A 25374-nucleotide genomic window follows, 5' to 3' on the forward strand; every position below is an offset into this window, starting at 1 on the left:
GCCTGGTCAGCACTCTCCCCTTCTTCCCCAACACTTGGTCAGTGTTCATTTACCTCGTGTCCGACAGCTCCGCCCCCGCCACGAGTTAGCGATAACTTTCTCCCGAGAGTGATGAGTATTAGTCCAGCTCCTGCTCCTTCAGGCCCTGGCTATTCCTTCCTCTAAGTCCAGCTTCTGTTCCGTCAGCCTGGCAATTCTTCCGTCCGGTTCTGCTAGGCGTGAATCCTTCATTTTCATTCGTCGAGTTCTACATCATCCGAGTTGAGCGCCGGGCAGCTACGCTGACTGACGTGACGCCCGTGGCAAGTGTTCTTCAAGCTCCTCTATCCTTCCAAATAGTTCATAAGGTTGTTAAAAATACGCCCTCTTATAAAAATCAGTCACAGGTGTATCGCCACTGAATAATCGCAAATAGGATATCAGCATATTGACCAGGAACATTGTTGACCGATGATAGATTAATGATCAAGGTATATGTATTCCTTGATTCATGGCCACTCAGTAATATGTATGAACGTCTTTATGCATTTATGCCAACTGCTACGACATTCGTTCCTCGTATCCAAATGCTACCAGTCCCAATTTTCATAGTGATGAATCGCCCAATGCTAAGCAATGTCCCCCCATCTGCCGAACAAACATTCCCAACAAACCACAAGCTATTCTCACGCAATGCGACGATGCAACCATTTTCTTCTTTGTCTGAATCCATAAAACCCCCATCATCCCTATCCTTTTCCCTCTTCCTCCCAAATCTCCAAAACACCTTATGCTCAAGCAACAGGCTTGCAAATCTGTTCCTCTCCATGCCTGTGGCACCCCTCAGGACAAGGATAATCAAGGTTAAACTGCCAAGCGAGTCGCGGGTCGGTCTCATTGTTGCCCACATGCCCTACGACTTGTGTGACCGGTCGATTGCCGCCAAAACCGGGTTGGACGACAGCAGCTTTACGGAGCCATTTGTTACGGACGGAGACGAGGTATTCGGTCCAACCCATGCCGACTAGATCGGGACTCGAAGTACCATAGACGACTCGTTTGAAGCCAGCTGTATGAAGGCATTAATAAAACCAGTTTCTCACTTTGGACCCGTTGGTTGGTAGATCTCGATGGTGGGAGAGTGGGGAATACGTACATTGAAGGATTGTGGAGCCGCACATGGGGCAACTGGGCGGGGAATCTTTAGTTAGGCATAAATACAGATATGTCAGGTACGTTACGTACGGCTCGGCGGTGGTGTAAATCCAAGATTGAGGCCAAATTTCAGTGATCTGTAAGACTTGTCAGTCATACGACAAGCTTGTGAAGCGCGAGAATTTCACCTGAGCAGGTGTCCAGCCAAGCTCTGTGTACTTCTTAACACAGTTCTTGAAAGATTGTCGGTCAGCCCTGTGCTTGATAACTTAATAATCATAAAAGCTTACACGAATAGCATTAACTTCACCATGTTCAGTAGGGTCTCCAATTTCAAGCTGTGAGTTGTATCCAGAACATAACAACTCGTTGTTAGAAGCGTTCACAATAACCTTTGCCCCTGCTAGTTAGCTCGGATAATTACATAAAACCGTCGCGGTTGACACTTACAGAGCCGTAGGCGTTGAAATGACAGGGAGGCATCACCTCAATAGATTTGCGCATCCAATGGAGGTCGACTTCGTAAGGGACATTGTCCGAATGAGTGGGGTTCGCTCCAGATTTAAGGGCGTAGAGCCCAGCCATGGCAGTAACGCTGGCACCGAAGATCGCCTGAATAAACATAGTCGAGGCTGCTGGTGGAAATTTACCGTGTACAAGCGTAGAGATGCAGTGGAAGATAATGTTAAAGATATAAAAAAGATTCGGTCGGTCGGTGACGATGTCATGACAAAAGTGGATTGGCCTATGCATTTCCCGCGTGCTGAAAAGAATCTTGGCCGAGATGAATTCAACTCCGACGTTGAATCTTCGGCCCGCGGCGGGTTATCTGCAACCCGGCCGTGAATACTTTAAATTACAAAGATACGGAAGCTCCCGATCAGCGCAGCGATAAGTTATTGATGGTACCTCTTCCGTCCCGTTCTCGACTGTCATTCGCGAACATCAGTCAAGTATTTCCGCTGATCCAAGATAAGGGATAAGGAATTCTAACCTATCGCATGCTCACCATTGCCTACGTATAAACACTGAATGTATGTATATATACATCCAGTTATTGGAACCTTTACAGGAACTCCGAACTGCTTTTCACCTTGGACCAAGTAAACACATCATTCAAACATGTCCATTACACCACCTGAATACGACGAAAAAGATATCGAAGCCCAAACCTATGTTTCCCCAGCAGGCCGCCAACATGATCACGCCTCTGCAGGTGGTCTTCTAGAGGCTGACGATGGTGTACCCCGAGGAAAGGGTATCTCTGCCCCTTTATGGAAAGCCATGGCCTGGTTTGATCGGGTAGATCTTCCCTTATCTCTCAGATTACTGGTACATCTCTAACACAAATGGCAGTTTGGCGTTGAAGCAAGAGGTATTGAAAGAGTACCAGAAGATGATAGGCCTCATACCAGCTGGCAAGTCATATCCTTGATTATCTTTAGATGACAGAAGCTTATGGCCAAACGCAGGTGGGATAACGGCACACTTTGGTTCTCTGTCAACTCTTGTGTCGGCACTTTCAGTGTAGGCTACTTGGGACATCTCTACTACGGTATGGGCCTTCGAGATGCCGCTCTCACTATTGTCTTCTTCAACTTGCTTTCCTGCGCTCCCGTCGCTTATATGTGCACTTTCGGTAAAGTATGTGGCTTTTTTTTCTACCCATCACGTACTCACCATGAGTCGCAAATTCATAGGAACTTGGACTTCGTCAGATGGTTCTTTCACGTTTTGCCCTTGGTTACTGGACCGGAGTTATCCCCGTTATCTTCAACTTGATTGCTTGTTGTGGTTGGGCCAGTACGCGGAATCCTTATCTAAGCTACCAAAGCACTGACCTTCAGCCGTCCCGCATTACTAGCCATGAACACTATTGCTGGTATCTCTTGTTGGCGAGCAATCAGCACCACCCATCAAATACCTGTGGTCGCTGCTGCTGTGATCCTTGCTCTCCTTACTCTTATCGTTTCCTTCTGTGGATACAAGGTCATCCACCTTTACGAAAAATTTGCTGGTTACCCTGTTTTGATGTATGTTTTTCTCTCCAGCTTCCCTACTATTAACTGATTTACGCTCCGCTACAGCGCTTTTCTGGTGTCAATGGGCACTTCTGCCAAGTACATGGATCTCCCAGGCGCGTGGGGTCCCAGCGGACCTGTAGAAGCCGCCGGTGTTCTCACGTTTGGCTGTGCTATTGTCGGATACGCGTGGGTCGTCATCTCTTCAATCATTACTGTCATTTGTACATGTAAGTGCTGACATATGACATAGGATTGGATGGGTCGGTTTCGCTGCCGACTTTACAGTCTCCATGCCCAGAGAGACGAGCACCAAAAAGCTTTTTTGGGTTACCTTCTGGGGCTTGGCGATTCCGCTGATCTTCATTGAGCTTATGGGTGCTTTGGCAGTCACTACCTTTAGTGCCCGACCTGACTGGGAAGAGATGTGTAAGCCCTCTTCCGTTTCCAAATTCATCACTGCAGTCACTGATGGATGTGTATGGATAGTCAACGATGGTGCGGCTGGTGGCTTACTTGCCGGTCTTCTTCAGCCTTGTGGTGGCTTTGGTAAATTCCTGCTTGTCATCCTCGGTTTGTCAACTGTGGCTGTCAACACACCGTAAGTCGCCTTCGATCCTATCCTTCCTTCTCATCTCTTCCAATAATATTTACCTCTATCCCCCTTTAGCAATGTTTATATTTTCACCAACACCTTCCACGCCCTCTCTCCTTACTGCCAAGCTATCCCCCGACCTTTCATCGCCCTCATTGTCAGCATCATCTACGCTGTTCTCGCCGCGGCCGGTGCAAACTCCTTCTCTGCCGTGCTTGAAAACCTTCTTCTCTTCTTGGCTTACTGGCTCGCCATGTACTTCGGTATCGTGGCGACTGAGCATTTGGTATTTAGGAAGAACAGCTTTGACAATTATGTGCCAGATGATTACACAAACTGGAGGATGTTGCCTTTGGGTGTCGCTGGGTTCTTTGCCTTAGGTCTCGGATGGACAGGTGCTGCTCTTGGTAAGTTTTTACTTAGCAATTTTTTTTCCTTTCTCTTGGCATGCACGCAGCGCACACGGATGGCTGATTGTGGAACAGGCATGAACACTTCTTGGTTTATCGGCCCTATTGCCAAACAAATCGGAGGTGGTGGTGATGTGGGCTTTGAGCTGGCCTTTGGATTTGCAGTAACGACCTTCATACCACTGCGATACTTTGAAAAGAAGTATTGGGGCCATTAGAGGGGTTTTTGAGATCTGATAAATGAGACTTTTGGGAGTTTGGTCATTGTTTTTGATAGATAGGTAAAATAGATGTTAGGGATCGTCTCCGTCGTTGTATAACGAGTAAGCTCAGCTATCGTATCTATGCAGGTACAAAAAATGGACGACTTCCTGCTGATTCTAAAGCATTACGTAACTTGTCAGGGGCCGGAAAAGCGACGCGTTTTCGCGTTTTTCCGTAGTACGTCGGTATGAAACAACGAATTCGACCTCTTTGTTCTTCGTCTCCACATATTTCATCCTCCACAGCCCATAGATCGGCATCGCCGCTGCATAATCACAAGGAATAGAGGTATTAGAATCCAAAAACTATGTCAAGATCACCATCTCCAACCCTCTCCGACTCGGCCCTCCTGGACTCGCTCGAAGATTCATTTGACTTCTCTGCCCACCGGGAGGCGCGAATGGAAGCTCTGTCAAGACAAATCAAACAGGTGAAAGACTTGAGAGAGAGTGAATATGGAAGGGTGGTGGAATTCAATGAAGAGAAAGCGCTTATTGAGCGTATGGCGTGGGTTTCCCATTTTTCCATTCTTTTTATATCTGAATGGGAATACTAATAATACTTCGAAACTGGGATTGGTAGTAAAGAAAAGTATTGCGTTTTACATTTTGTTCATCCTAATTTTCAGCGCTGTGATATAATGGATCGTCATCTGTCCGTGAGTCAATCCAACCTCTACCTATCTCCTACCCGAATGATTCGACATGCTGACATGGACATGCAATGTACAGCAACTCGCTCCAAAACACAAACACACCCTTTTCCTTCGGGCAAACGTGGATAATGTCCCGTTCTTGGTGACCAAGATGGCAATCAAGGTTCTACCTTGCGTGATGTCGTACGTTGATGGGAGGGCCGTTGATCGGTAAGTCATCGTCAGAGTTACTACATATTCATTAGAAGAGTAAAGCACAGGAAGTTGCCAATAATCCCTAAGCAAAATAGGTGAAACTTGACCGTTCCGCTGACTCGATTTTGACAATGATAGGTTGATTGGTTTTGAAGAGCTCGGCCAAACAGACAACTTCACTACCAAAGCCCTCGAATTCCGGCTCTCACAAACAGGTGTTCTCCCAACAGATCTAACATTGGCGACCAACGTGTCTTCTTCGCTCCTCACTCAAAAACAGCAGGGATCTCGGTCGGATTTTGAAGAGGAGGATTCGGAAGAGGAAAAGGATAGGAGAAGAGGAAAAAGTGGGATACGGGGCGGGTTTAGGAATAAGAGGGGAGACGAGAGTGATGATGACTGGTAGATGTATTTATATTTTCTTGGGACTGCAGGCACGATGCAAGTTGTATACAACATTGACGTATACCCCTAATACCTATGTTCTACTGATTGATACCTGTAATGATCTTCGTGCAATTTGTAATTTACTCCTCATCGCTACCCTCTTCATCAGACCCACCACCAATCTCAATCCCGCCACCACCCGTTTGCTCTGCCCGTTCCTCTCTCGCCTCTCGCCTTGCCTTGTTACGAGCTTCGATTTTGGCAATTACTTTATCGGCGATGTTGAATATACCCTGCGTCGGGGCACCGCAGGCGTAGCACTTGGGTGATTTTTGGAATCGTTTCGCAGCGCACCTAGAACATATTTGTCAGCCGGGAAAAATGAAAGTGAGCGAATGAATACTTACCCCATGCAGAAGTAATGCCCGCATTTGGTAACCACCGGCTGTGTAAACGGTTGTCTACAGATTAAACACGCAAACGGTACTTCCTCTTCCTCATCCTCCTCCTCTACCTCTCTCACTCCTTCTTCCGGCAACTTATCCAGCTGCCAGCCCGCCAGATAATCTCCTCTATCATGCAAGAATTTACAAGAATCGCCATATCCACAGAAACCGGTCTCTTTATAATCTTTGCAGACGTCGGGCTGGTAGTCCATGAGGGTGATTGTGCGTACGTGGGAGGTAGCTTTGATAGGACCGGATTTCATCTTCTTGTCGAGTGTTTCGCGGGTCTTGTTTATTGTCGGTAAGTAGGCGGATGCACCTCGATACAGGCCGTCATCTGTCACGATCTCGCCGTCCTTTGAGGCTTGTCAGAATCTCACCGTAAATAAACTAAATTCAGAGCATGACTCACCTCATCTAGCCTGACTTTCTTATCCCTTTGCCCTTGTCCATCTACATCCTCCAAATCCCAATCATTTGCCCTCGTTGCAAGCTCATCCCCTTTCCTCGTCAGTCCTCCTTCGGCAGCATAATCAAACTCATCCAATCCGCCTCCCACACCATCCTCTTCCTCTTCATTATTGGCATTTGTTCTCCGACGCTTTGTGCCTTGGACGAGAGGGTTAGCGAGAGATTTTCTCTCCGGTCGAACGACATTGGAGCCGGAAGCGGATGCGGATGCTTCAGCGACAGGGTCGAGAGGCGATGGAGAGCGACGACGTTGGCGAGATTGGGCGGGACGGCGAGAAGGGCCTTTTTTGAATGTGACTACTGGTGCAGGCGCTTCAGACATGGTTGACAAGTGTCTTTCAAGAATGAAATGATTTGGATAGAAAAGATGCCGAATGATGCTGATTTAAGACGAAGGCGGAGGCGAAGATGTTTAACTTTTGATGACTAATCATGCAGTATCCTAGTGATGAACGGAATCAAATATATAATCACTCAAATGTATGTATTTCTGGATTACTCGATTGGATATACTTCTTTACACCACACGCCAGAATGATGAAACCGCTCGAAAGTATACTATTGCCTTCCATCCTATCAATTGCACCAATAGTTAAAAGATGGGTTAAGAAAGGGGTGTGGCTAACAGGACGAATTACCAAGGATAGAGTCGCTATCGATATCTCTTTTATATCTGCGGCGGACATCTGACAACGAACACTGCCAGGCATACATCAAGCAACGGCAGCAACAGGTATCAACCCCATGACTGATCTATAATTTCATCAAGGAATCAAATATATCTTATTATGAATCTATCTTCATCCTTTCCCGCAACCTGCCCGCCCATTTGGACCCTCCAGCACCAACCCCAGCGATGTTTGCGCCCGCTCCCAAACCGGCGAATCCGGAATTCGGCTTTTGCGGGGGTGTCATTCTAGTAGATCCTCTTGCACCCACCGTGGTGGCATTCCCCATTTCATTATCCACTGTCGTCGATGACCCCTTCTTTCTCCCAGTGGGCGCCGGTGCCAACCCACCCTTAGGTATAATCGGTCTGTCTTTCGGGTGGGTGACTGGTAAGTACACTGAATCGGTTCTCGCTGTCTCCGGCATGATTGGGATATCTGGTGGGCTGTCACTCCTCGGAGTCCTAGATTGCGAAGGATGGGAAAGCCACGATGCCTGGAAGGCGTTTGATGATCGTTTTGAGACTGAAACTTTTTTGGCTGGCGGCATAGGACGTGAGGCTGGGTTTATTGTCTTGCTGTTGGACCTTACCTTTGAGCCACCGCCCAACAGGTGTGTGATCTCGTCTCCCAAAGAATTTTCGGAATTGTCTGTTTCTGTACGCTGAGGTTGAGGTCGAGGTCGGATCGTATCCATCGTTGCGTTCTTTCTTGGATATATCTGCCTCGTATTCTGCTTATTCCTCTGGATAGTATCAAGCGATCCACCGTGATAGGCTGTTTGGCAATAGGTCTTCCTTTTCGGTGGAGAGGCCGAGCTGCTGGATGTGGAGCTGGAATGACTCATCTCAGGATGATCTACTGCGGGTACGATTAATTCACCTAACCCGTCTAATCTCATTAGCTAATTAGCTCAAACCATAGTTCATTAGAAGAAGAAGAAAAAGCTTACCATTTCTACCTTTCCTATCCCGCCTTCCCCAATTCGTTGTCTCAATTTCTTTATTTGCTCTCTCAATCTCCATGTTTGCCTCTTTCACCTTATTCCGACGTACCTTCTCTAACTTCTCCTCTTCCTCTAGTTGTTTTTTCAGCTTGACTTTGGCCTCCACATACTTTAACCGCACAGCCGCTTTTTTCATCGAGTTGTACGACGAAAAGACAGAGTCACGGAAAGTATCTCTTTTGCGTCGCCTGTCTTGTGGTATGGGAGGGGCGGGTGGCGCTGGATGCTGAGGATGATCATGAGAAGGCAGAGGTGGTCGGTCGTAGTACGGTTCGTAAGAATACTCCCTCCAATACCGATCACTCCTTATTCTATCCCTATCCCTTTCACGCCATTGATGCCGACGGGGATAGTAGGTCTCATCCGAATAATCGGTCTCTGTTATACTCTCACTCTCACTTCTTCGTCGTCGATGTCCAAATCCATCCCTTCCTTTTCGCTGTCTTCGCCTCCTTCTCCTCACTTTCCGTCTTCTCGTCCTTGAAGGACGAATTGTACCTCCATCACTAATCGAATCGTCGCTCTCACTCCCGGTCTCTGTTTCTGTTTCGCTATCTGACCACATCTCACTATCGCTTTCACTTTCTTCCTTCTTCTTCTTTCCCTTCCTCTTGCCCTTTGCCCTTTCCCTCATTCGATCAACCAACTCCTTCTCTTTCTCATTCTCTATCCTTTTCCTTTCCCTCTCCTCAATCTCTTCCTTCTTCTTTGCCTCTTCGACTTTTACTTTTTTCCGGTGACGCCACCATAACCATACCCCCACTACCAGCACGAGCAAAGCGCCGAGAATGAGGGCGAGGAGCTGCCACCATGAGAGGTGGGTGGTAGCCACTGCTTTGGCGAGGATGCTTGTTGATGTTGCGGAAGAGGAAGAGGAGGGAAGGGTTTCGGTAACGTAGACCCGTCGATTGAGGAGGTTCGCTGTAGGGTATTCTGATTGTGTGGATGAGATATTTGCGAGAGACATGGAGTTTTGGCTTGGATCGGGGGTAGGATCGGGAAGAAGCCGGGAGGGGGATAGTGCGATGGGAGCCATCTATACCCATTGTGAGTTTTTTTTTACGAAGCCTTCGTCTTGGACGTCTAGCTCATAAGTCAATTCTTGTGCTATGAGTAGTGCCCAACAAGTCCTAGCAGCCAAATCTATTCGAGACGCTGCTGGTTGGATCTCTGTATGGAAACGATTGCACAACGACAAAATTACTAAGTTCAGAGATGACACTTTGAAAAATGGCAAACCCAACAGCTTAACGATCACGAAGACTTCCTTACCCTCCCTTTCCATCCCTCCAGCCATCCTTGCAAGCCTTGAACATCAACTCTCCTTCCTTTAAGTTTAGTCCTCCTTCTAGAAGAAAGGAAGTACTCTTTCGTGGTTGATGGTTGGTAGAGAATCTGCCTCGACTTTCCGTCCATTCAGATCGAGCTTTAACACCATTACACATCCTGTTGAGCCGCTGTCTGACTGCAAGGGCATATCTCGCTTTTAATGAAGTACAAAGGCAGTAACCCCTTTCAGACTTCTCTCTACATAACCAGCCTACCACCTGGTATCCGACCTGCTCATTTGAACCGAATACTCGCTCACCCACCAAGACCACTTGGGAAAAGAAGAAGGAAGCGCGATACCGGGGTTGAATTGTATGTTTTACCCCTCTTTGCATTTCTAGCCCATGCTTCGTTCGGTGGGCTCATGGACTGGTAGAATTCAAATATACACAATCCCCAAGAAGCCCAAAAGACGATATCTTCCCAAATCGAGGTCAACGCAACCCACTGGTCTTCTAGATCCAAGACACTCTCCCCCTCAAGCTATCGAACGCGTAGTCTCACTGCTTCGTACCATCCTTTGTATACCACACGCACCGGATCTGGGACCACAACGTCCGGCCACTTCAACAGAAGAAGGTTCACTGAAGTCTCAGCTGTCGATATCATCTCCTTTACCGTCAGGTGTAGGCGATAGAAATGGAACTGGGACAGAGGTTGTAGTTGAAAGAGAACTTGGTGAAGGGGAGCTTAATGAGGACGAAAATGACCAGACAACAATGGTTGACGAAGATGAGAACGTAATGGATCAGAAGCAGGAAGCTGACGGCGAGGAGACTGTGGGGTATATCCATTTTTGCTGCGAGCAGCATAGTGAGTTTTCCTTCTGCCCATCTATCTCGTACAATTGTGCGCTGACACCCATCTGCCTCCTTCTGCTTTTCCCTATGTCAGTGTACCTCGGCAAACGTATCCTTCGTCACGTTACGATAGATGGCTACCGACCAAAAGTCAGAACGAGGAGGTTTAATGTTGGTATTCTCAGACATTGGGCGAGACCGATAGGAAGGATTACAACAAATGTGGACAGGAAAGACAAACATAAACCATGATGTAAGGACAAACGTTCACCAAGGCGAGGTCACTTTTGCCACCTTCAAACTTGTCACTATCTTCCGCATGTTGTATCTATATTATCGTATCATAAAACAGATACCAGATTCATTGTAAAAATATGGAAGTAGATAAACTTTCTTGATCGAGGCCAGATTATCCAATATCACAACTGGTGTGCATAAAATCCAAGTAACTTTACCTAAACAGTATTTATCATCCATCACTCGCGATCACTTGTTGGCCGGAGAGAAGAAATAAGTCCTGGACTACTCCTCTTCATCATCACTATTATCACCAACACCAGCAAGAGCAAGCCGCTCCGCATCAAAACCACTGAATTCTTTGTCGTCACTAAAGGGTCACATAGGAGTCGAGCTTGCTGGCTTCAGAAGCGATCGATTGGTACATTGGTATTGATTATTATACCGTCTTTATGCCATACCGAGGTGCCAGACGGTGGTAGTGTATGCCAATCGGCTTCCAGTCCAATGGCAACCTCAAATGTGATTCTGCGGATCGAACCTTCGGAATTGGATTTGACACCTGTGTTGTTGGGAATCAAACTTGCTTCTGAAGGGTATGTTTATGCGGGCTTCTTTTGGTCGTGAACGCAAGTGCAGTGAGTATCAAAAGAGCAAAAAAGACGATCTTCGTATCAGCCTGGTTCGCTCGTTGAGAAACTGAAAGGATGAAGGATGTTTTCCGGTTGAAAATAACTAATTGCGGGGATAATTAAGGGGGCGATAATTGATTTATTAACAAAATCCACTAAAAAGCAGCTTTTGGAATCAACAACTCGATCGGCATGACGTTGCCGTTCCGCCGGAAGGCAGGTGGGCTGCGTGCTCAGGATCGCGGAGGAATTGTGTGTCGCTATCAGGACTCGTCGTACTGTTTCAATCTTCAGCACAAATCGCCATGCCTGCAAAGAAACTGCCTCCCTATCACCCTTCTCAGCCTGAGCCGGACATTGCTCCATTCGACATTTCGACCGCTGTAGATGCAGAGCACGACAAGCCCGCTGGTGACGATGAACTTCTGCCCAAAGTGAGCCGCATGGTGTCTCACGGAATGACGGGGGCTAAAGATCTTCGTATAGATACCCAAGGATGCCAACGACAAGACTGTAGTATTTCCGCCTCTTATCTTGGGATGCTCCACATTTGGCTACGGGATATATGCCGACGACGATAATGTCCGGTCGTCTATGCCATTACGGGTTGTGCGATTGGCTTTGCGCAGCGGTATGAACGCCTTTGACACTGGTGAGTGTTCTATGGTTCGTCTATCCGTTGCGAGGAGCTGAATTTAGCTTAGCACCATGGTACCATCCATCAGAAATCATCCTCGGCAACGCGCTTGCCGCGTTAGATTATCCTCGCGGATCATACCATATCATCACCAAAGTTGGTAAATACGGACCCAACTCGTCTGATCATATGTATAGTCCCGAAGTTGTCCAAGCTAGTGTGGAAAGAAGTTTGCGAAGGCTGAGGACTGATTATCTCGATGCTGTTTGTGAGTTTTCCCTTCTCTGAAGCAGTTGAGTACCGGAAGATAGATAAGCTAATAATTATAGACCTGCACGATGTAGAATATGCTTTACCCGGCCCATCATACGAAGGTGACCCTGTATCTCTTCTTTCCACCATCTTATCCCAGCCTCCGGTACCTACCGCCGAAGAACTCAAGATCTTAGACGGCATTGGCGCCCTTCGCAAGCTCCAAACCACGGGCCATATCATACTCGTTGGTATCGCCGGTTACCCTCTGCCTATCCTCCTTCGTCTCGCTCTTCTCGTACTCCATAGTACCCGAAAACCGCTCGATGTCGTCCAGACGTACGCTCATCATACCCTGCAGAATGATGCGCTCCAACAAGGCTATCTACAAGCTCTGGCGGAGAAAGCGGGTGTGAGGCAGATAGTGAGCGCTTCACCCCTTGCTATGGGTCTCCTCACCACTTCAGGTGGACCTGGTTGGCATCCAGCGAAGGACTATCCAGAGTTGTTCAATGCTACCCGGGCAGCGGTGGAGTTGTGTAAAGAAAAAGGGACGAAGCTAGAAGACGTAGCGCTTTCGTTTGGATATCGTCCACTGAGCCAGCCAAACGGTAGACGGGTGCCGATCGTGGTGGGATGTAAAGATTTGCAAGAGATGAAGGAGACGGTGAGAAGATGGAAAGAGGTAAATCCAGCCCAAGGGGGCGAAGGGGGGCTGGAGAAGAAGGAACTGGAGGAGGAGGTGAAGAAGTTGTTTACGGAGAAGGGGGTACAGGGGTGGAGCTGGGCTTGCCCGAGTGAAGCACAAAGGGCTGGATAGGGTCCTGTCTGGTGTCTGCAAACGAGAATTAGTAATGAAAAATGGGTTTTGCATATCTCAATGCATAACAGATTGATGGGATGCGTCGCAAAGGTATCTTTTCATCGAGCAGTTGAAATGAAGATGGTTGTAAACGCGCTTTGATCTTTACAACATGTGTCTTATGTAACCTTTGCGATTGAATTGGAAAAGGAGAAAGTATCTTATGCTGAACTAGACCCGTCGGGGCAGTCTACGCGAATCTAATGGCTACAATTGATTATCATGAGCGCCCCTATAACTGGCGACGCAAGGAAGATCATACTTGTCTCGAGACGCAATAGCATGCTTTTTTGGTATTGTTCTCAAGTAATCGAAGCTCGTTGCTAAGAGAAGAGGGAGAAGGGGACTGTCGGATTACTTTGGGTATCAGGCGAGAAGGCGTAGTCGGGATGGTGTAAGTGGCCCTGAGCATCTGTTGGGGTCGTCGCTGGATACGAGGGCACATATACTAACCAAGATTCGTCTGCGGTGGGTGGGAAGCAAGCAGGAAGCGGAAGAGAGATTAGATAGAGATGCACCCCGGCCATATACTACAAGTCCCCTGGGACTGTAATTAAGGTGGTTATTTATCATCGGGCGCCGGTCACACACATGCTGTGCCTTGTGCCGATCCTCGAAAGTCTCGAACATCCACCATCTCAAAATCCGGCGTTCCATTCTCATTCTCATCTTTTAACGCCGTTTCTTTCCCATTTTCACGCCATGTCGCCACAGTCCATCCTCGTCTCCTACAACCTCTGTCCTCCAGCCGAAACACCGCAGCCCACGGCAGGCCCATCCTCTCAGCCAGTACCGTCTTCTGCAACCTTTTCTTTCCCTATTCCTCCGCCGTCTCTCAAGACCAAAGCATCCACATTATCAGCAACGACGCAATACTACACCTCTGCCTCCGCGGCTCTCCTGGCTGCGCAGGCGACGCTTAATGAGAAGCTGACATACTGGAAAGACGCTATTGGAGACAAGGAAAAAGCAAAAGAGGACGTTGGAGCAGTAGGGTTTGGTAGGGGAAAAGCGATGATGATGAGCAATGAGGTTATTGGAGAAATGAAGAATGGACAGGAACAAGAAGAAAGTTCGGAGGAAGAGGAATAGTAACACTATCATCTCGGTGTGTCGTTGGAGATTACATATGTACGTGGTACTTTCTCCGTTTCCCCTTTCTGGCTGCGACGCTGACTTACACTTGTGGTGACAGCAGAGACCAAAATCTCGGGCACGAGTGTTGGTGCATACCTCCCTGTTGTGCGGCGTTGTTGTTCATCGTTATTTCCCGAGACATAAACACGTCTAAAAGACTCGGGGCCGCAAAGGCAGGGAGTCGCAAAGAGCGGTACTAGACTTGCAGTTGATGTATTATGTATCCTCAGTTGATCCTTTTCGTCGGTTTTATTAACTTCCAGTCTGCTGTTCTGGTCTGGTCATTTTTTTCGAGGTGCTGTAAAACCATTGTGGTTCACCAGCATAACTCGAGACGAAAACCATAATCACAAAATCACGTTTTGGCATTTCCATTGCCTTACGACGTCTATGCAACACAGGATCACAAAGATCCATATATGATGGCATTGGTATATATCAAAGTTGAGCGGCTGTTGCATTATTTATTTATGGTTATCTCGCTTTTCCGGCGGCGGGCATTACTCACCAGCAGCTTCGGTGACGACCAATTATTGCTCAAATTACAAAAATAATGACGTGGAAGATTTTGGGTTCGTTATGATCACATCTCCGGATTCGCTCGTTTCTCCCGTTGTCGAGCTTCCCCCCCATCTCAACCTTATAATTTATACTTGATAATCAAACTGCATAATCCATCCAACGAACAAAGCCACCATAAGCAGCAACCGATCCAAACCCAAAGCAATGTCAGACCCACCTACTCCACTAACCCTTCCGCCAACTCTGCCTTACCCCATCACACTTACTCGGCTGGTCGCCAGGCCGGGAGACAAGATCAAGCGAGGTTCGAGATTGCTTGAATATACTTTCATGTCATCCGATCTAAAGGAAAAAGTTGCTAAACGTCGGTTACAAGGAGGAGGAATGGGGGAAATAGAGAACGAAAAGGAGAAGGATGACCTGAGTGGGACGTGGGAGAGTTTGATTGACGGTGATGTTGTAGAATGGAAAGGCGCGAAACCGGGGATGATTGTTGAGCGAAATCAAGCTAGGTTTGTGATTACCGCACAGAAAATGGGACATGGAGACGACCCATAACTGACTGCCCGTATAGTCAAATAATAGTGACGGTGCAACAGGCTTGTTCGCATCCTGTCCAGTTGCATGGTTTGTGTGGTGTTTGTGGAGCTGATTTAACCGAGTACGTCCCTTGTCTCCTTCTCCGATTTCGAATTTACGAGGAAGAATATTGATGGCGTTCACTCCAGGGATGATTATCTATCCAGACCGGTATCGAACCAAACTCAAGCTGGACCTTCCAGATACCCCGGCGGATTCGAAATCGCGCACGACGCAATGGGCGTGACGGTATCCAAGAATGAAGCCCAGCGATTAGAAAACCTCACCCGAGATGCGCTTCTTTCGACTCGGCGGTTATCGTTGATTGTGGATCTTGATCAGACCATTATTCATACGACTGTGGATCCTACTGTTGCCGAGTGGATGGATGAGATTCACCGTGAAGAGATGAAGGATGCTCAGGAGAAGGCCAACGTTCCTACCGAAGAAGTGAAAGGCAAAGGGGAGGAGACGACGACTCCACCGGGATCCCCTGGCCCTGGTGCTTTGGGTATAACAGTCGAATCACCAAAAGAAAAGAACCCAAACGCAGAAGCTTTAAGGGACGTAGCCAAGTTTCAAATCGCCGACGATTTGCCCCCGGGATATGTCAAGCTCAAGACCAAAACGACAAAGGGGCAAAACCCTCCAGAGTCGGAAGGGAGATGGTACTTTACCAAACCTCGACCGGGTCTGCAAAGGTTTTTGGATGAAATGTGTCAGCTATATGAGATGCATGTGTACACTATGGGTACGAGGACGTACGCGGATGCGATCGTCAAGGTTATTGATCCTGACGGCAAGATATTTGGAGGAAGGATTTTGAGTAGGGATGAGAGTGGAAGTAAGTTCTTTCTCTCGCGTTGTTTCGCTTGCATCTACTTTGCGCTAATAGGATACAAGGCTTCAGTTCGAAGAATTTGAAGAGGCTGTTCCCTACAGACACGAGTATGGTGGTCGTTATCGATGATAGGTCTGATGTCTGGGGCGACTGTCCCAACCTAGTAAAGGTTGTCCCTTGTACGTCATGCCTATTTCCACTTTTTGGCTATGTATATGTCCGCTAATGTAATCTGCCATTGTTTGATTTGTTTGACAGATGATTTTTTCTTGGGGATAGGTGATATCAATTCATCTTTCCTTCCGACTAACAAGTCCACACCTCCCCCATCCGCCGCCACGACCGCCGCTACGACCGCTGCTGCCGCCTCTTCTTCCTCTGCGCCATTGTCTCCGTCTCTGTCTACGTCTCCATCCCCTCCCCCAACTTTGCCCCCCTCACCGCCCTCCGCTTCGTCTAACGCCTCCACACCGCCGCCAGTAACTCCATCCGAGGTATCAGCAGACCTCGAGCCGATTGAACGGGTCGAACCGGTTGAGCCTACAAGAGAAGAAGAGTTGATGATGCAAGCGAAACTGTTGGACCAGCTTAGCACAAGTCGTCCTTTGGCGAGATTACAGGAAGAGTTGGAAAAGGAGGATTCCGAGGATGATGAATCTGGAGAGGGGCAAGGTGGAGAGGCTGCTGTTGCGGCTGAGGCTGAAACGGGAATGAAGAAAGTGACAGGGAAAGAGGAGGAGAAGGAGAAGGAACACGAGGAAAAGGCGGTGGCAAGTGTGAGAGACGACTCTCGAAAAGAACGGTCAAAATCCCCAAACAAGCATAGAAAGCCGTTATTGAATCCCAACGACTACGAACTTGTCCGGGTGGCGAATGTAAGTGATTTAATTCACCCATTATCTGGAACGGGAACAAAACACGGAAAAAAGATACTGATTGGCTGAATGACAACTCGATAGATATTGCAAGAGATTCATAGTCGGTTTTATAAAGCTTTTGATGCGATTGACGGATGGGATCCAAAAAAGGCTTTACCCATGAGCTGTGATGTCGAGGTGCGTCCGAATTTATTCATTTAATATGAGTGTTGGAGTTGGTGTAGTAAAAAGGCTCATGGAACCTCCAACGCAGTTTATTATACCTGAGATGAAAGCCGAGGTTCTGGATGGGTGTAATTTGGTTTTCTCGGGTATGATTCCTCGCGAAGCTAATCCTTCAACGTAAGCTTTATATCCTTTTTTCTTTTTTTCCGGAATCTACTTTCTAACTGATTCATTTTCGTTTCCATTTCCCTCTTTTCTTCCTCGGTATGATGTTTTCAGTACTGCAATCTGGCAAACAGCCGAATCTTTCGGAGCACTAATAACCCCTTCCCTGACACCCCGCACGACGCACCTCGTGACCGCTTTGTTGAATACGGAGAAAACTTGGAGAGCAGGGAAGATGGAGGGTGTGAAGGTTGTTTGGGCAGAGTGGTTTTGGGATAGTGTGGCCCTGTGGGAGAGACAGGATGAAGAGAAATATATTGCGGGCAAGAAGGAGGGGACGGGTGATGCGGGGAAGGGAGTTGGGCCGGAAGGGGAAGCTGGAAACAGCGATAATCACAAGGACTTGAAGGAAGAAGACGAGGATGGAGAAGAGCATGAAGATATGAATGATGATACTCAGGTGGGTCAAGGGTGGGACGAAGAAGCCGAACGGGAGTGGGAAGAATTTATGGCAGGAGAGGATGATTGGTCGGATGGAGAAGGGAGTGTAGGGAGTAGGAAGAGCGTGAAGGGTGAGAGTGCCCCCTCTACGCCGAGTAAGAAGCGAGTGAGGTATGCGGATGAAGAATTATTACCCCTGGAGGAGTTTAAAGATCCGTCACCTACTGCGTAAGTCCCTTGTTGCTTTATTGCTTGTCTTCGTTCAGGATCCTGCCGGATCTTGGTATGGTTATGCGCAAAATTGGGAATTGACTAATGTCTGACTTTATGGTATGTACAGGTCATCGGATGCTCCACCGAGTAAGAGGCATAAAGCATACCTTATTGAAGATACGACATCTGGGGAAGAACGGTCTGAGGAGAGCCGATCTCAGCACAAGGACCATTGGACGTATGAGGCGGATGTTGAGAAGCATGACGAAAAGGCTGGTGATGAGGATGATGGTCGGAGTGTGGCAGAAAGCATGGAGGGTGCCGAGGGCGATGACGAATTTGCTCTATTGGTAAGCGTATTAAGTCGAAAGAAAAAAGCCTTGGAACTGTTTCGCTGATCATTTTGTCTGGCTTCAATAGCTTATGGACAGTTTAGCAAACGATGATGCCGATGGAGATGAAAATAGGGATGGAGATAGCGTTGTGGCGGGTGAGAAGTAATCTTCTTGAGTCTTTTATCATCAATTTGTCGTTGTACTGGTACTAGTTTGACACCCAAGGATATTTCATCATGGCATTAGCATTTGTATTTTATGCATAATGTTGTCGGGGGTACTCTCGAATGAGTCTTTCATGAATGGAACAAGCCAGATAAGGATCATTTGGTGAGTAAGTCACGTGGCGCGGAGTCTTCTACATAGCAATGTAGTAACATCTCGCCAGCATTCCTTCACTCAACAAGGCATTGAAAAGTAATTACTCTGTGTGGACAAGATGATTGGCGGATTGTAGGTTTCAGAAGATAGACTCTTCGCCGTGATTAAGTTATCATTATTTAACAAGCTGGAAAGCGCTTAACAGCCTTTGTTCTCAAGTTCGTCTTTCAGGCAAGGAGGGGACAGTACTATATCTTAAACTTTTTTGCACAAGCTGACTGACACATTCCTCACAATTATCACTCACCTCGATGCCCTACATTGGTCCGGGTCTGCGATTCTTCGCTATTCTAGGTTTTGATGAGCTTTATGCATGGGGAATCGTACCAATCGTATACTATGTGGAATGTATCACCACTAACGACCAAGGATAAATGATGCTACAAAAACAGAGGAATGAGACAAGTGAAGGAAAAGGCCCAGAGGGTTGACAAAACAGCCTCGTACACGGTAATGACATTCTCCTTTTCCATCCTTCGATAGTGATGTCAGTCACGTCCACCCGATGCTCAATATGTAAAATTTCAAATCAAATCAAAGTAATGAAGGCGAACTATCGCCTATCAAGATGCTGTATCGTATGCTAAGTGTTTATAAAAGGCGTTAAATTAATAAGGGTTACCGAGAGGATCTGGCTGAGTGCCCGGCAGGTGCAGTCTGGTAGTGCGTCATGACAGGCCTTTGAGGATGAGAATGAGAAGCAGGTGGGAATTTGAGGAACTGAACATGGCTGTCATCGCTGACGAAAACAACCTGAGGCCTTGCGAATCGGTTCATAAGGGGTGGCGGGTGGGGTGCAGGCATACCGTAGCCCATTGGCGTTTGCTGAGGGTGACGTACTCCGGCACTAGGTGCTTGATTTATGCGGTGAGGAGGATATGCGCCGTTAGAGGTTTGTCGAGGTTGTTGGGGATGACCAGGATAAGATACGTTGGGATAAGCAGGATACCCTGGCATATTGGGAGGACGGGCATAAGGGGGAGTCCCGAGAGTGGGCGGAGCGTACATCATGCGATTCGGTGGTAAAGGGGCATTGACTCGTGAAGGAGGAGTGTCGGCGAAGAGGCATTGGATATTGTTCCCAGGGATGATCTGGACCAGATGGCCAGTTTCAACGTGATGCACTTCAATGAACGTCGGTTCAAACGCAATGACATATGGATATTGCAATGCTATTTTTCGTTAGTTCATCTGTTTCGGCAATCGCTCAGTATGGTAAGACTTTACCAAAAGATGTGGGAATGCCCTCCCAAACAATCGCCCATTTAGGCCTTGACCGCCATCCGTTCTTGTTTACATAGAACGCAAATTCTGCTTCCATCAGCATCTTGCAAAATATCTGGGGCTACCATATAGACTCACCGTCGTAGCACAGCAAGAAATCCTCTTCGATTCTGTAAATTGCAATCGGTCTGACGTTATCCCTCTTTAACACAAAGTCCAGCGATCCATCTGACGGATCGAGCAAACCCTGCATATCAAGTGTCTCTAGGTCGACAATCTCGAACCCCTTGGTGCAGCCGACACAGAGCTTCGTCTTCAGGAAATGGACAGAGCTGGATTCCGTAGGAATATAGAATTCCTAGATGAAGTGTCAGAATCTGCGAATCAGGAACATGAAATGATGACTAACCTTGAAAAGCTTCAATGCGTCGTCTTTGCCATTGAGCCTTTTCATAAACCCCGCTTGTGTCTTTTTCCGATTTTGACTCAGATCCACAGGTTCCATCACTTTAATTGTACTGCTCAACGTTGAGCTCTTGACGATCGCAACCAAAGTCTTGCCGAGGCATACACCCGATTTGATAAAGCTTGTGTGCGATGAAATGCGTTTCCCTCGCTTGAGAGCGGCATTGGGATCGGAAGGGTCAAGACTGTCAAGTGGGAAGGTAGTGACACATCTCTCGTGAAGGACAATGAGGAGTTGGAACTCTTCGATAACATCGACTTGAGTGACGTCGATAAGGTTAATGACTTTTACTGGTTCGCGGAGCTTTTCATCGCGCAAGTTGGCGAAGTAAACACCTTCATCTGTACCGAAGATCATCCTATTCCCTTGATCTTCCCAATCATCAGCATACATCATTCACAACAACGAAAAGAACTCACCATAAGGACTAGAACAGTTCACTTTCCTCACACCGCTCAAAATTCCTTCAGTGATAGTTTCGCTAACGAAAACCGTACTCTTCTCCCTCAACAACCCTTGTTGCTTATCTATATTCTCCAACCACTTTTTCCTCCCAATATGAGTGTCAACCCATAGCTGCATCGAATAGCCTTTTTTGCCGAGGTGAAGGATCGTAATCGAAAAACCGTGTTTTGATTCTGGCTTCGGAGGGGCTGTTATAGAGTTATTCTGGGAAGAGTGGTTGGTTTTTGAGTTGGGGTGACGTGTGATGAGTCGGGAACGCCCATGGCCATATGACAATTTGCCAGAGTTGTATTGTTCATCTGGAGTGACGAGGACAAGTAACTCGAGAGGAATTGGCTATTCCACGCAGAAGTTGTTAGCTTCATGTTTTGCAGCATTTTATTTGACAAAAAAGGGCTCACTCGGCGATAAACCTTGTACTGCTCACTCTTGTTTACCCATTTGGGCTTGACAAGCAAAAACGCATGGTCAAATAAAAAGCCCAGTAAATCTGCAATCTCTTCTCGATTGCCACCTCTTCTCTTCAACGGACCCTTGTGCACTAACTGCCGATTCTTGTCTCGCAGTCGCAGATCCTATAAGAACGTATCAACGTCAAGATTTGCTCATAATCTTTCTCACTTCGAGACTTACAATCCTTTCATTTGGCCTGAACACCAGCTGTTGCTCGATTTGCGCCAATTCAAATATATTCTCACTCTTCCCACTCTCCGCGTTCACTTTCGTCAAGAACCCTCTAATCATCTTGATCACCTCTGGCAAATCCTCCTTATCCGGATGATCGTCAGGAGTATATTTGAGGACAGCTTCCAGTAAGAGAGGATAACGACCCAGACGTGTAGTGGGTTTTGTCAAGTAACCGTTCAACTCCAACTTTCTTGACTCTGGTTTTCTTTCTGTATCGTCCACAAACTTTTGGAAAACTGGGTTCGCGCCTTTTTCCTTCTCGAATTCATACTTGCCGAAAAGTTGATGGGCACCATAGGTGACAAACGGTTCGAAGAGTGGGACACGTTCGAGAAAGATGTCGCCAATACGTGACACGACTGGTTCCTTTTTCTGGCGCTTCGTGAGACGTTCGGCGAGGACATGGTTTACGGAGAGGACGTCGTGGACATTCCAAAATACTTGTCGGACAAAGTCGTCTCGGCGCTTGGCATCGATGACTTCTTGCGTCCGTAGCGGTTTGACCCATGACTATATGTCGTTAGCACTTGGTAATTACCTATAAGGTCTACTCACATCTCGAAGATACTCCAGATCCCTGACAAAGTCCCTCTCCGTGTAGATAACTTCGTTGATGGCTTCCTGCCTCTTCTTCTCTTTATCATCCACACTATCCAAGATCTCTTGCGAAACAGAATGAATCCACAGAGTGCCAGTCTCCTTGACATCCACTAAACTCTCACGACTGAGCTTCCTATTCAACCCAGGCTCCGGCTTCATGTTTAGCCTCTTCATCTGCTCTAGTCTTCTGGGACAATTGATAGAATAACAAAGACTGTCGCGCGAACATGTGGGGGAGTAACAGTCTGTAAGAAGGGTGAATACACCCACTGGGAGAGTATCTTCGCTGTCCAAGCCATCTGGCGAGTCGGAGTCGAGGAAAGGCATGGTCGAAGATCGAGATGGGGTCATAGATACTGGTGTAGATTCAGTATGCATTGAAGAGGAAGAATCTGCAGGCCTTGCAGCTGTCAAAGCTTTCAATCCACCACCCAAGCCCATCGCCGTACTTGACGCTCCACTCCCGTTCCTCGTCAATCTCCCTTCCGAAACTGGGCTTTCCCCATTGCCGTTTGTGTCCGTAAAGGGTGCAGCGAGCCTGTCTTTAAATCGGTACACCTCTTTAGGGTTATCCCTCAATCGGTGGTCGTATGTCACATCATGAAAGAACTTTTGGGCGTCAAGGCTTCGACCGAGCAGCAGAGCCAAATTTCGATCAGACGTCTTGATGAGCTCTGCGATCAGTGTCACAGCAGCTTGGCCGGAGAAGGAATCTTTGTACGTGATACCATCTTTGGTGAGGTCGGCAAGAGGGATGTATGATTTGAACGCAGCAGAGACCATTGAAAGGATAGCTGGGTATAAGGAAGGAAGAGGGGCGCGTGTCTGACTCTGAGCTTGAGGGTTACTCAGTCTAGCAGCGGGGTTGGAGAGTGGACGAATGATTTCACGAGAAGAGCCAGAGAATGATGTCGATCGATTCTCGTAGCCTCGTCTGGCGCCAGGTGGCAGACTTTCGGTCGTGTGGAGTGCCAACGGGAGAGAAACGGTCGAATCGGTAGATGCTCGGGGATGGAAGGACATGTCCACCGTAGGAGTAGTAGGTGAAGATGCCGTATCGTAGGTAGGTGAAGCAGCCGGCGAGCGCGATCTACCCAAGTCAGCAAGGACGGGACCAAATATGAAGCAACTCACGCAAGGCCCGCCTTTGTGGCATTATCGCCGCTTAAAATGGATGAATCCGAAGCCATGCGCTTGTGCATTGACGCCCGCCCTATGTCTGACAACGTCCCATGGCCATGCAGAGATTTTGGTGGAAGAACAGGATTACGGCCTGTCAATTTCGGTCAGAGCGTATCATATGACAAACTTAAGCCACTCACCATCATCAGGACTGACACTGATACCTGTCACATCCTCCATCCAATTTTCCCCGGGATTACTTTCAAACGCCAATTGGCCCATTTTCCCAATATAATCCGGCGTTGCTGACCTTTCTTTCGACGTTTCTGCCAACGACGGTGACTGCGAAGTCGGTTTGTGAAACGAAGTGATAGATGTACTCGTGGGGATTCGAGAGGTTGCCGAGTTGGTAGTAGAAAAAGAAGTAACAGAGGACGAGGGATCGAATGGTGTCCCGATATTCTGCGTAGCTTGCGTTGGAATAGCAGGAGAAGCAGTCGAAGGTCTAGGGAAGGCGACACTGGATGTCGGGTACCCCTGGGAGGCCTGGTACGCCTGGGCAGGCGTCATCGCACCAGCTGGGAAAGCTTGAGTAGGCCCAGAAGGCAACCTTGGCATTGGTGTAGGAAACGCTGTTGGCGGCAGACGCACTGTAGGTTGAGGTGGTGATAGTTCAGGATTCGGCGAATACACGGATGGAGAAGAAGCGGCAGAATACGATGAAGGTGCTAATGATGAGCGGCGCCGTCCTTCATTGTCCTACAAGTTGCCGCAAGAGTTGTCAGCGACAGCATACAAGCAGACCAAACGACATACGTTTGGCAGGTACTCAACGCCATCATACGGGTCCGGTCTCCGTGTAGGAACAGGTCGGTACATGGGGTATGTCGGTTGTCGTTGCGGCGGAACTTGAGGTTGTGGTGGAGGCGGGGGAACTTGAGATTGTGGTGGAGGCGTGGGATGATACGGCATTGTCGGTGGGTAGTTTGGTTGTGCCGGGTTGACATACTGCTGTTGTGATGATTGGGTTGCGAGATGATGACCACGTGCAGGCCGCCCAAAGATATTTTCAAATACTTGGTTACGGACATTTGGATTGTCGTTGGATTGCTTCTGGCGTGGACCTGACGGGGGCATGTTTATTCACTTGATAAAAGAAATGGAAAATGGAAAGAGAGGATAGATAGAGAATTCGTCGTCAGTTGGCTTAGAAGAAACACGGCTCGCGTCGTCCCACCGCGGAAACTTACGTAAGTCTAGCTTAGGCATTTACATGGAAGAAATATAGGCAATGTCTATAACATATGTATGTATGCATGGTCAGTCGAGGGCAAAATTGATATGCATATCTCTATGGGCCCTTCCCATCTATGTATTTTTCAGCATTGTTACGTCTGTCTGGGTGACTTTGCTGATGAGTTTATAGGGCTTGAAGGAATAATTAAAAAAACCGCAGCGTCGGCTATGGCCGCCATGAAAGGTCTACCGCCGGTCGGAAATATCCAAACACTCTTTTCCTCTTGTTTCTTCTCCGGTATGAGGTTGACCAGCAGTCGTTGGTGAGGTGCTAGTCTGCGACAGCCAGGACAGACAGTGGGGTTTGCACATAGCGCAAAGGCTAGAGGATGTAACCACATTCCTTCGTTTGAGCATCCAAAACTCGGTAATCTAATTACGTAAAGTAGGACTTGGACATCCAAAATGCTGAATTGAATATTGCGGCGCTTCGTTCCGTCGTGACTTTCACTATCGATTTCTTCATTCTATGACGCCCGAGCAATAGTTCAAAAGCTTTGACTGGAAGAACAACATAAAATGGAAGTGGTAGCATACACAGAGGGAAATAATACTGGTTTCAATAACAAAATATCCTACCTGTCCAACCGCTCATCGTTGAAACCATTTGGACAACTTTTATCAATCTCCGAGAGTAACCGAAGGGGAAGCAATTTGTCCACACTTCTGATCCATATGTTCTGCTCAAGAGTTGTCAAGTGTTCGAACATCAGGTCCCAAGAAGCACGCTCCATCTGAGTGATCTTTGAACTTGTCATAAATGCCAGTAGTAATTCAACGTGTTTTCTTCCTGCTTACTACTTGTAAGATAGGTACCTCCTAGTAGGCAATCGTCGGGAACTTATTGCTGGTGAAA

General features: G+C 47.6%; 9 protein-coding genes across 9 annotated transcripts; 6 read left to right on the plus strand and 3 right to left on the minus strand.

The window, feature by feature from the left end:
* Window positions 1-482: 482 nt before the first annotated feature.
* Window positions 483-1851, minus strand: CNI04200 (expressed protein). The gene is made up of 6 exons (XM_572922.2): window positions 1585-1851; window positions 1425-1526; window positions 1323-1367; window positions 1225-1271; window positions 1136-1167; window positions 483-1048 (listed from the first exon to the last, which is right to left on the minus strand). The coding sequence occupies exons 1-6, from the start codon at window positions 1756-1758 to the stop codon at window positions 774-776; spliced, it is 675 nt and encodes a 224-aa protein (XP_572922.1). The 5' UTR covers window positions 1759-1851; the 3' UTR covers window positions 483-773.
* A 379-nt stretch (window positions 1852-2230) lies between these two features.
* Window positions 2231-4466, plus strand: CNI04210 (cytosine-purine permease, putative). Its single transcript, XM_572600.1, has 10 exons — window positions 2231-2436; window positions 2491-2552; window positions 2607-2778; window positions 2835-2937; window positions 2999-3167; window positions 3222-3344; window positions 3409-3584; window positions 3645-3756; window positions 3826-4157; window positions 4236-4466. The coding sequence occupies exons 1-10, from the start codon at window positions 2257-2259 to the stop codon at window positions 4376-4378; spliced, it is 1572 nt and encodes a 523-aa protein (XP_572600.1). The 5' UTR covers window positions 2231-2256; the 3' UTR covers window positions 4379-4466.
* Window positions 4467-4618: 152 nt separating this feature from the next.
* Window positions 4619-5736, plus strand: CNI04220 (GTPase inhibitor, putative). The gene is made up of 4 exons (XM_572598.2): window positions 4619-4931; window positions 5007-5082; window positions 5156-5289; window positions 5413-5736. The coding sequence occupies exons 1-4, from the start codon at window positions 4732-4734 to the stop codon at window positions 5678-5680; spliced, it is 678 nt and encodes a 225-aa protein (XP_572598.1). The 5' UTR covers window positions 4619-4731; the 3' UTR covers window positions 5681-5736.
* On the minus strand, window positions 5069-6964 carry CNI04230 (spliceosomal zinc finger-containing protein, putative). Its single transcript, XM_572920.2, has 3 exons — window positions 6520-6964; window positions 6069-6463; window positions 5069-6015 (listed from the first exon to the last, which is right to left on the minus strand). The coding sequence occupies exons 1-3, from the start codon at window positions 6898-6900 to the stop codon at window positions 5802-5804; spliced, it is 990 nt and encodes a 329-aa protein (XP_572920.1). The 5' UTR covers window positions 6901-6964; the 3' UTR covers window positions 5069-5801.
* A 998-nt stretch (window positions 6965-7962) lies between these two features.
* On the plus strand, window positions 7963-10761 carry CNI04240 (hypothetical protein). The gene is made up of 5 exons (XM_024657898.1): window positions 7963-8113; window positions 8171-9299; window positions 9370-9893; window positions 9958-10394; window positions 10476-10761. Exons 3-5 carry the CDS (start codon window positions 9742-9744, stop codon window positions 10631-10633), a joined length of 747 nt encoding a protein of 248 aa, XP_024513582.1. The 5' UTR covers window positions 7963-8113; window positions 8171-9299; window positions 9370-9741; the 3' UTR covers window positions 10634-10761.
* Window positions 10762-11447: 686 nt separating this feature from the next.
* Window positions 11448-13099, plus strand: CNI04250 (expressed protein). Its single transcript, XM_572902.2, has 4 exons — window positions 11448-11684; window positions 11737-11902; window positions 11955-12155; window positions 12217-13099. The coding sequence occupies exons 1-4, from the start codon at window positions 11556-11558 to the stop codon at window positions 12957-12959; spliced, it is 1239 nt and encodes a 412-aa protein (XP_572902.1). The 5' UTR covers window positions 11448-11555; the 3' UTR covers window positions 12960-13099.
* A 548-nt stretch (window positions 13100-13647) lies between these two features.
* On the plus strand, window positions 13648-14373 carry CNI04260 (expressed protein). The gene is made up of 2 exons (XM_024657899.1): window positions 13648-14132; window positions 14200-14373. Exon 1 carries the CDS (start codon window positions 13704-13706, stop codon window positions 14091-14093), a length of 390 nt encoding a protein of 129 aa, XP_024513539.1. The 5' UTR covers window positions 13648-13703; the 3' UTR covers window positions 14094-14132; window positions 14200-14373.
* A 393-nt stretch (window positions 14374-14766) lies between these two features.
* On the plus strand, window positions 14767-18978 carry CNI04270 (protein phosphatase, putative). The gene is made up of 11 exons (XM_024657900.1): window positions 14767-15172; window positions 15235-15321; window positions 15389-16083; window positions 16143-16259; window positions 16339-16955; window positions 17040-17135; window positions 17212-17300; window positions 17403-17957; window positions 18070-18292; window positions 18363-18607; window positions 18666-18978. Exons 1-10 carry the CDS (start codon window positions 14865-14867, stop codon window positions 18441-18443), a joined length of 2868 nt encoding a protein of 955 aa, XP_024513540.1. The 5' UTR covers window positions 14767-14864; the 3' UTR covers window positions 18444-18607; window positions 18666-18978.
* On the minus strand, window positions 18953-24382 carry CNI04280 (Rho guanyl-nucleotide exchange factor, putative). Its single transcript, XM_024657901.1, has 11 exons — window positions 24039-24382; window positions 23423-23981; window positions 23235-23373; window positions 22056-23190; window positions 21447-22010; window positions 21215-21388; window positions 20768-21149; window positions 20292-20719; window positions 20021-20240; window positions 19886-19969; window positions 18953-19830 (listed from the first exon to the last, which is right to left on the minus strand). Exons 1-11 carry the CDS (start codon window positions 24357-24359, stop codon window positions 19277-19279), a joined length of 4560 nt encoding a protein of 1519 aa, XP_024513441.1. The 5' UTR covers window positions 24360-24382; the 3' UTR covers window positions 18953-19276.
* Window positions 24383-25374: the final 992 nt, after the last annotated feature.

Source organism: Cryptococcus neoformans (assembly GCF_000091045.1).
Source record: "Cryptococcus neoformans var. neoformans JEC21 chromosome 9 sequence".
Classification (NCBI taxonomy): Eukaryota; Fungi; Basidiomycota; class Tremellomycetes; order Tremellales; family Cryptococcaceae; genus Cryptococcus; species Cryptococcus deneoformans.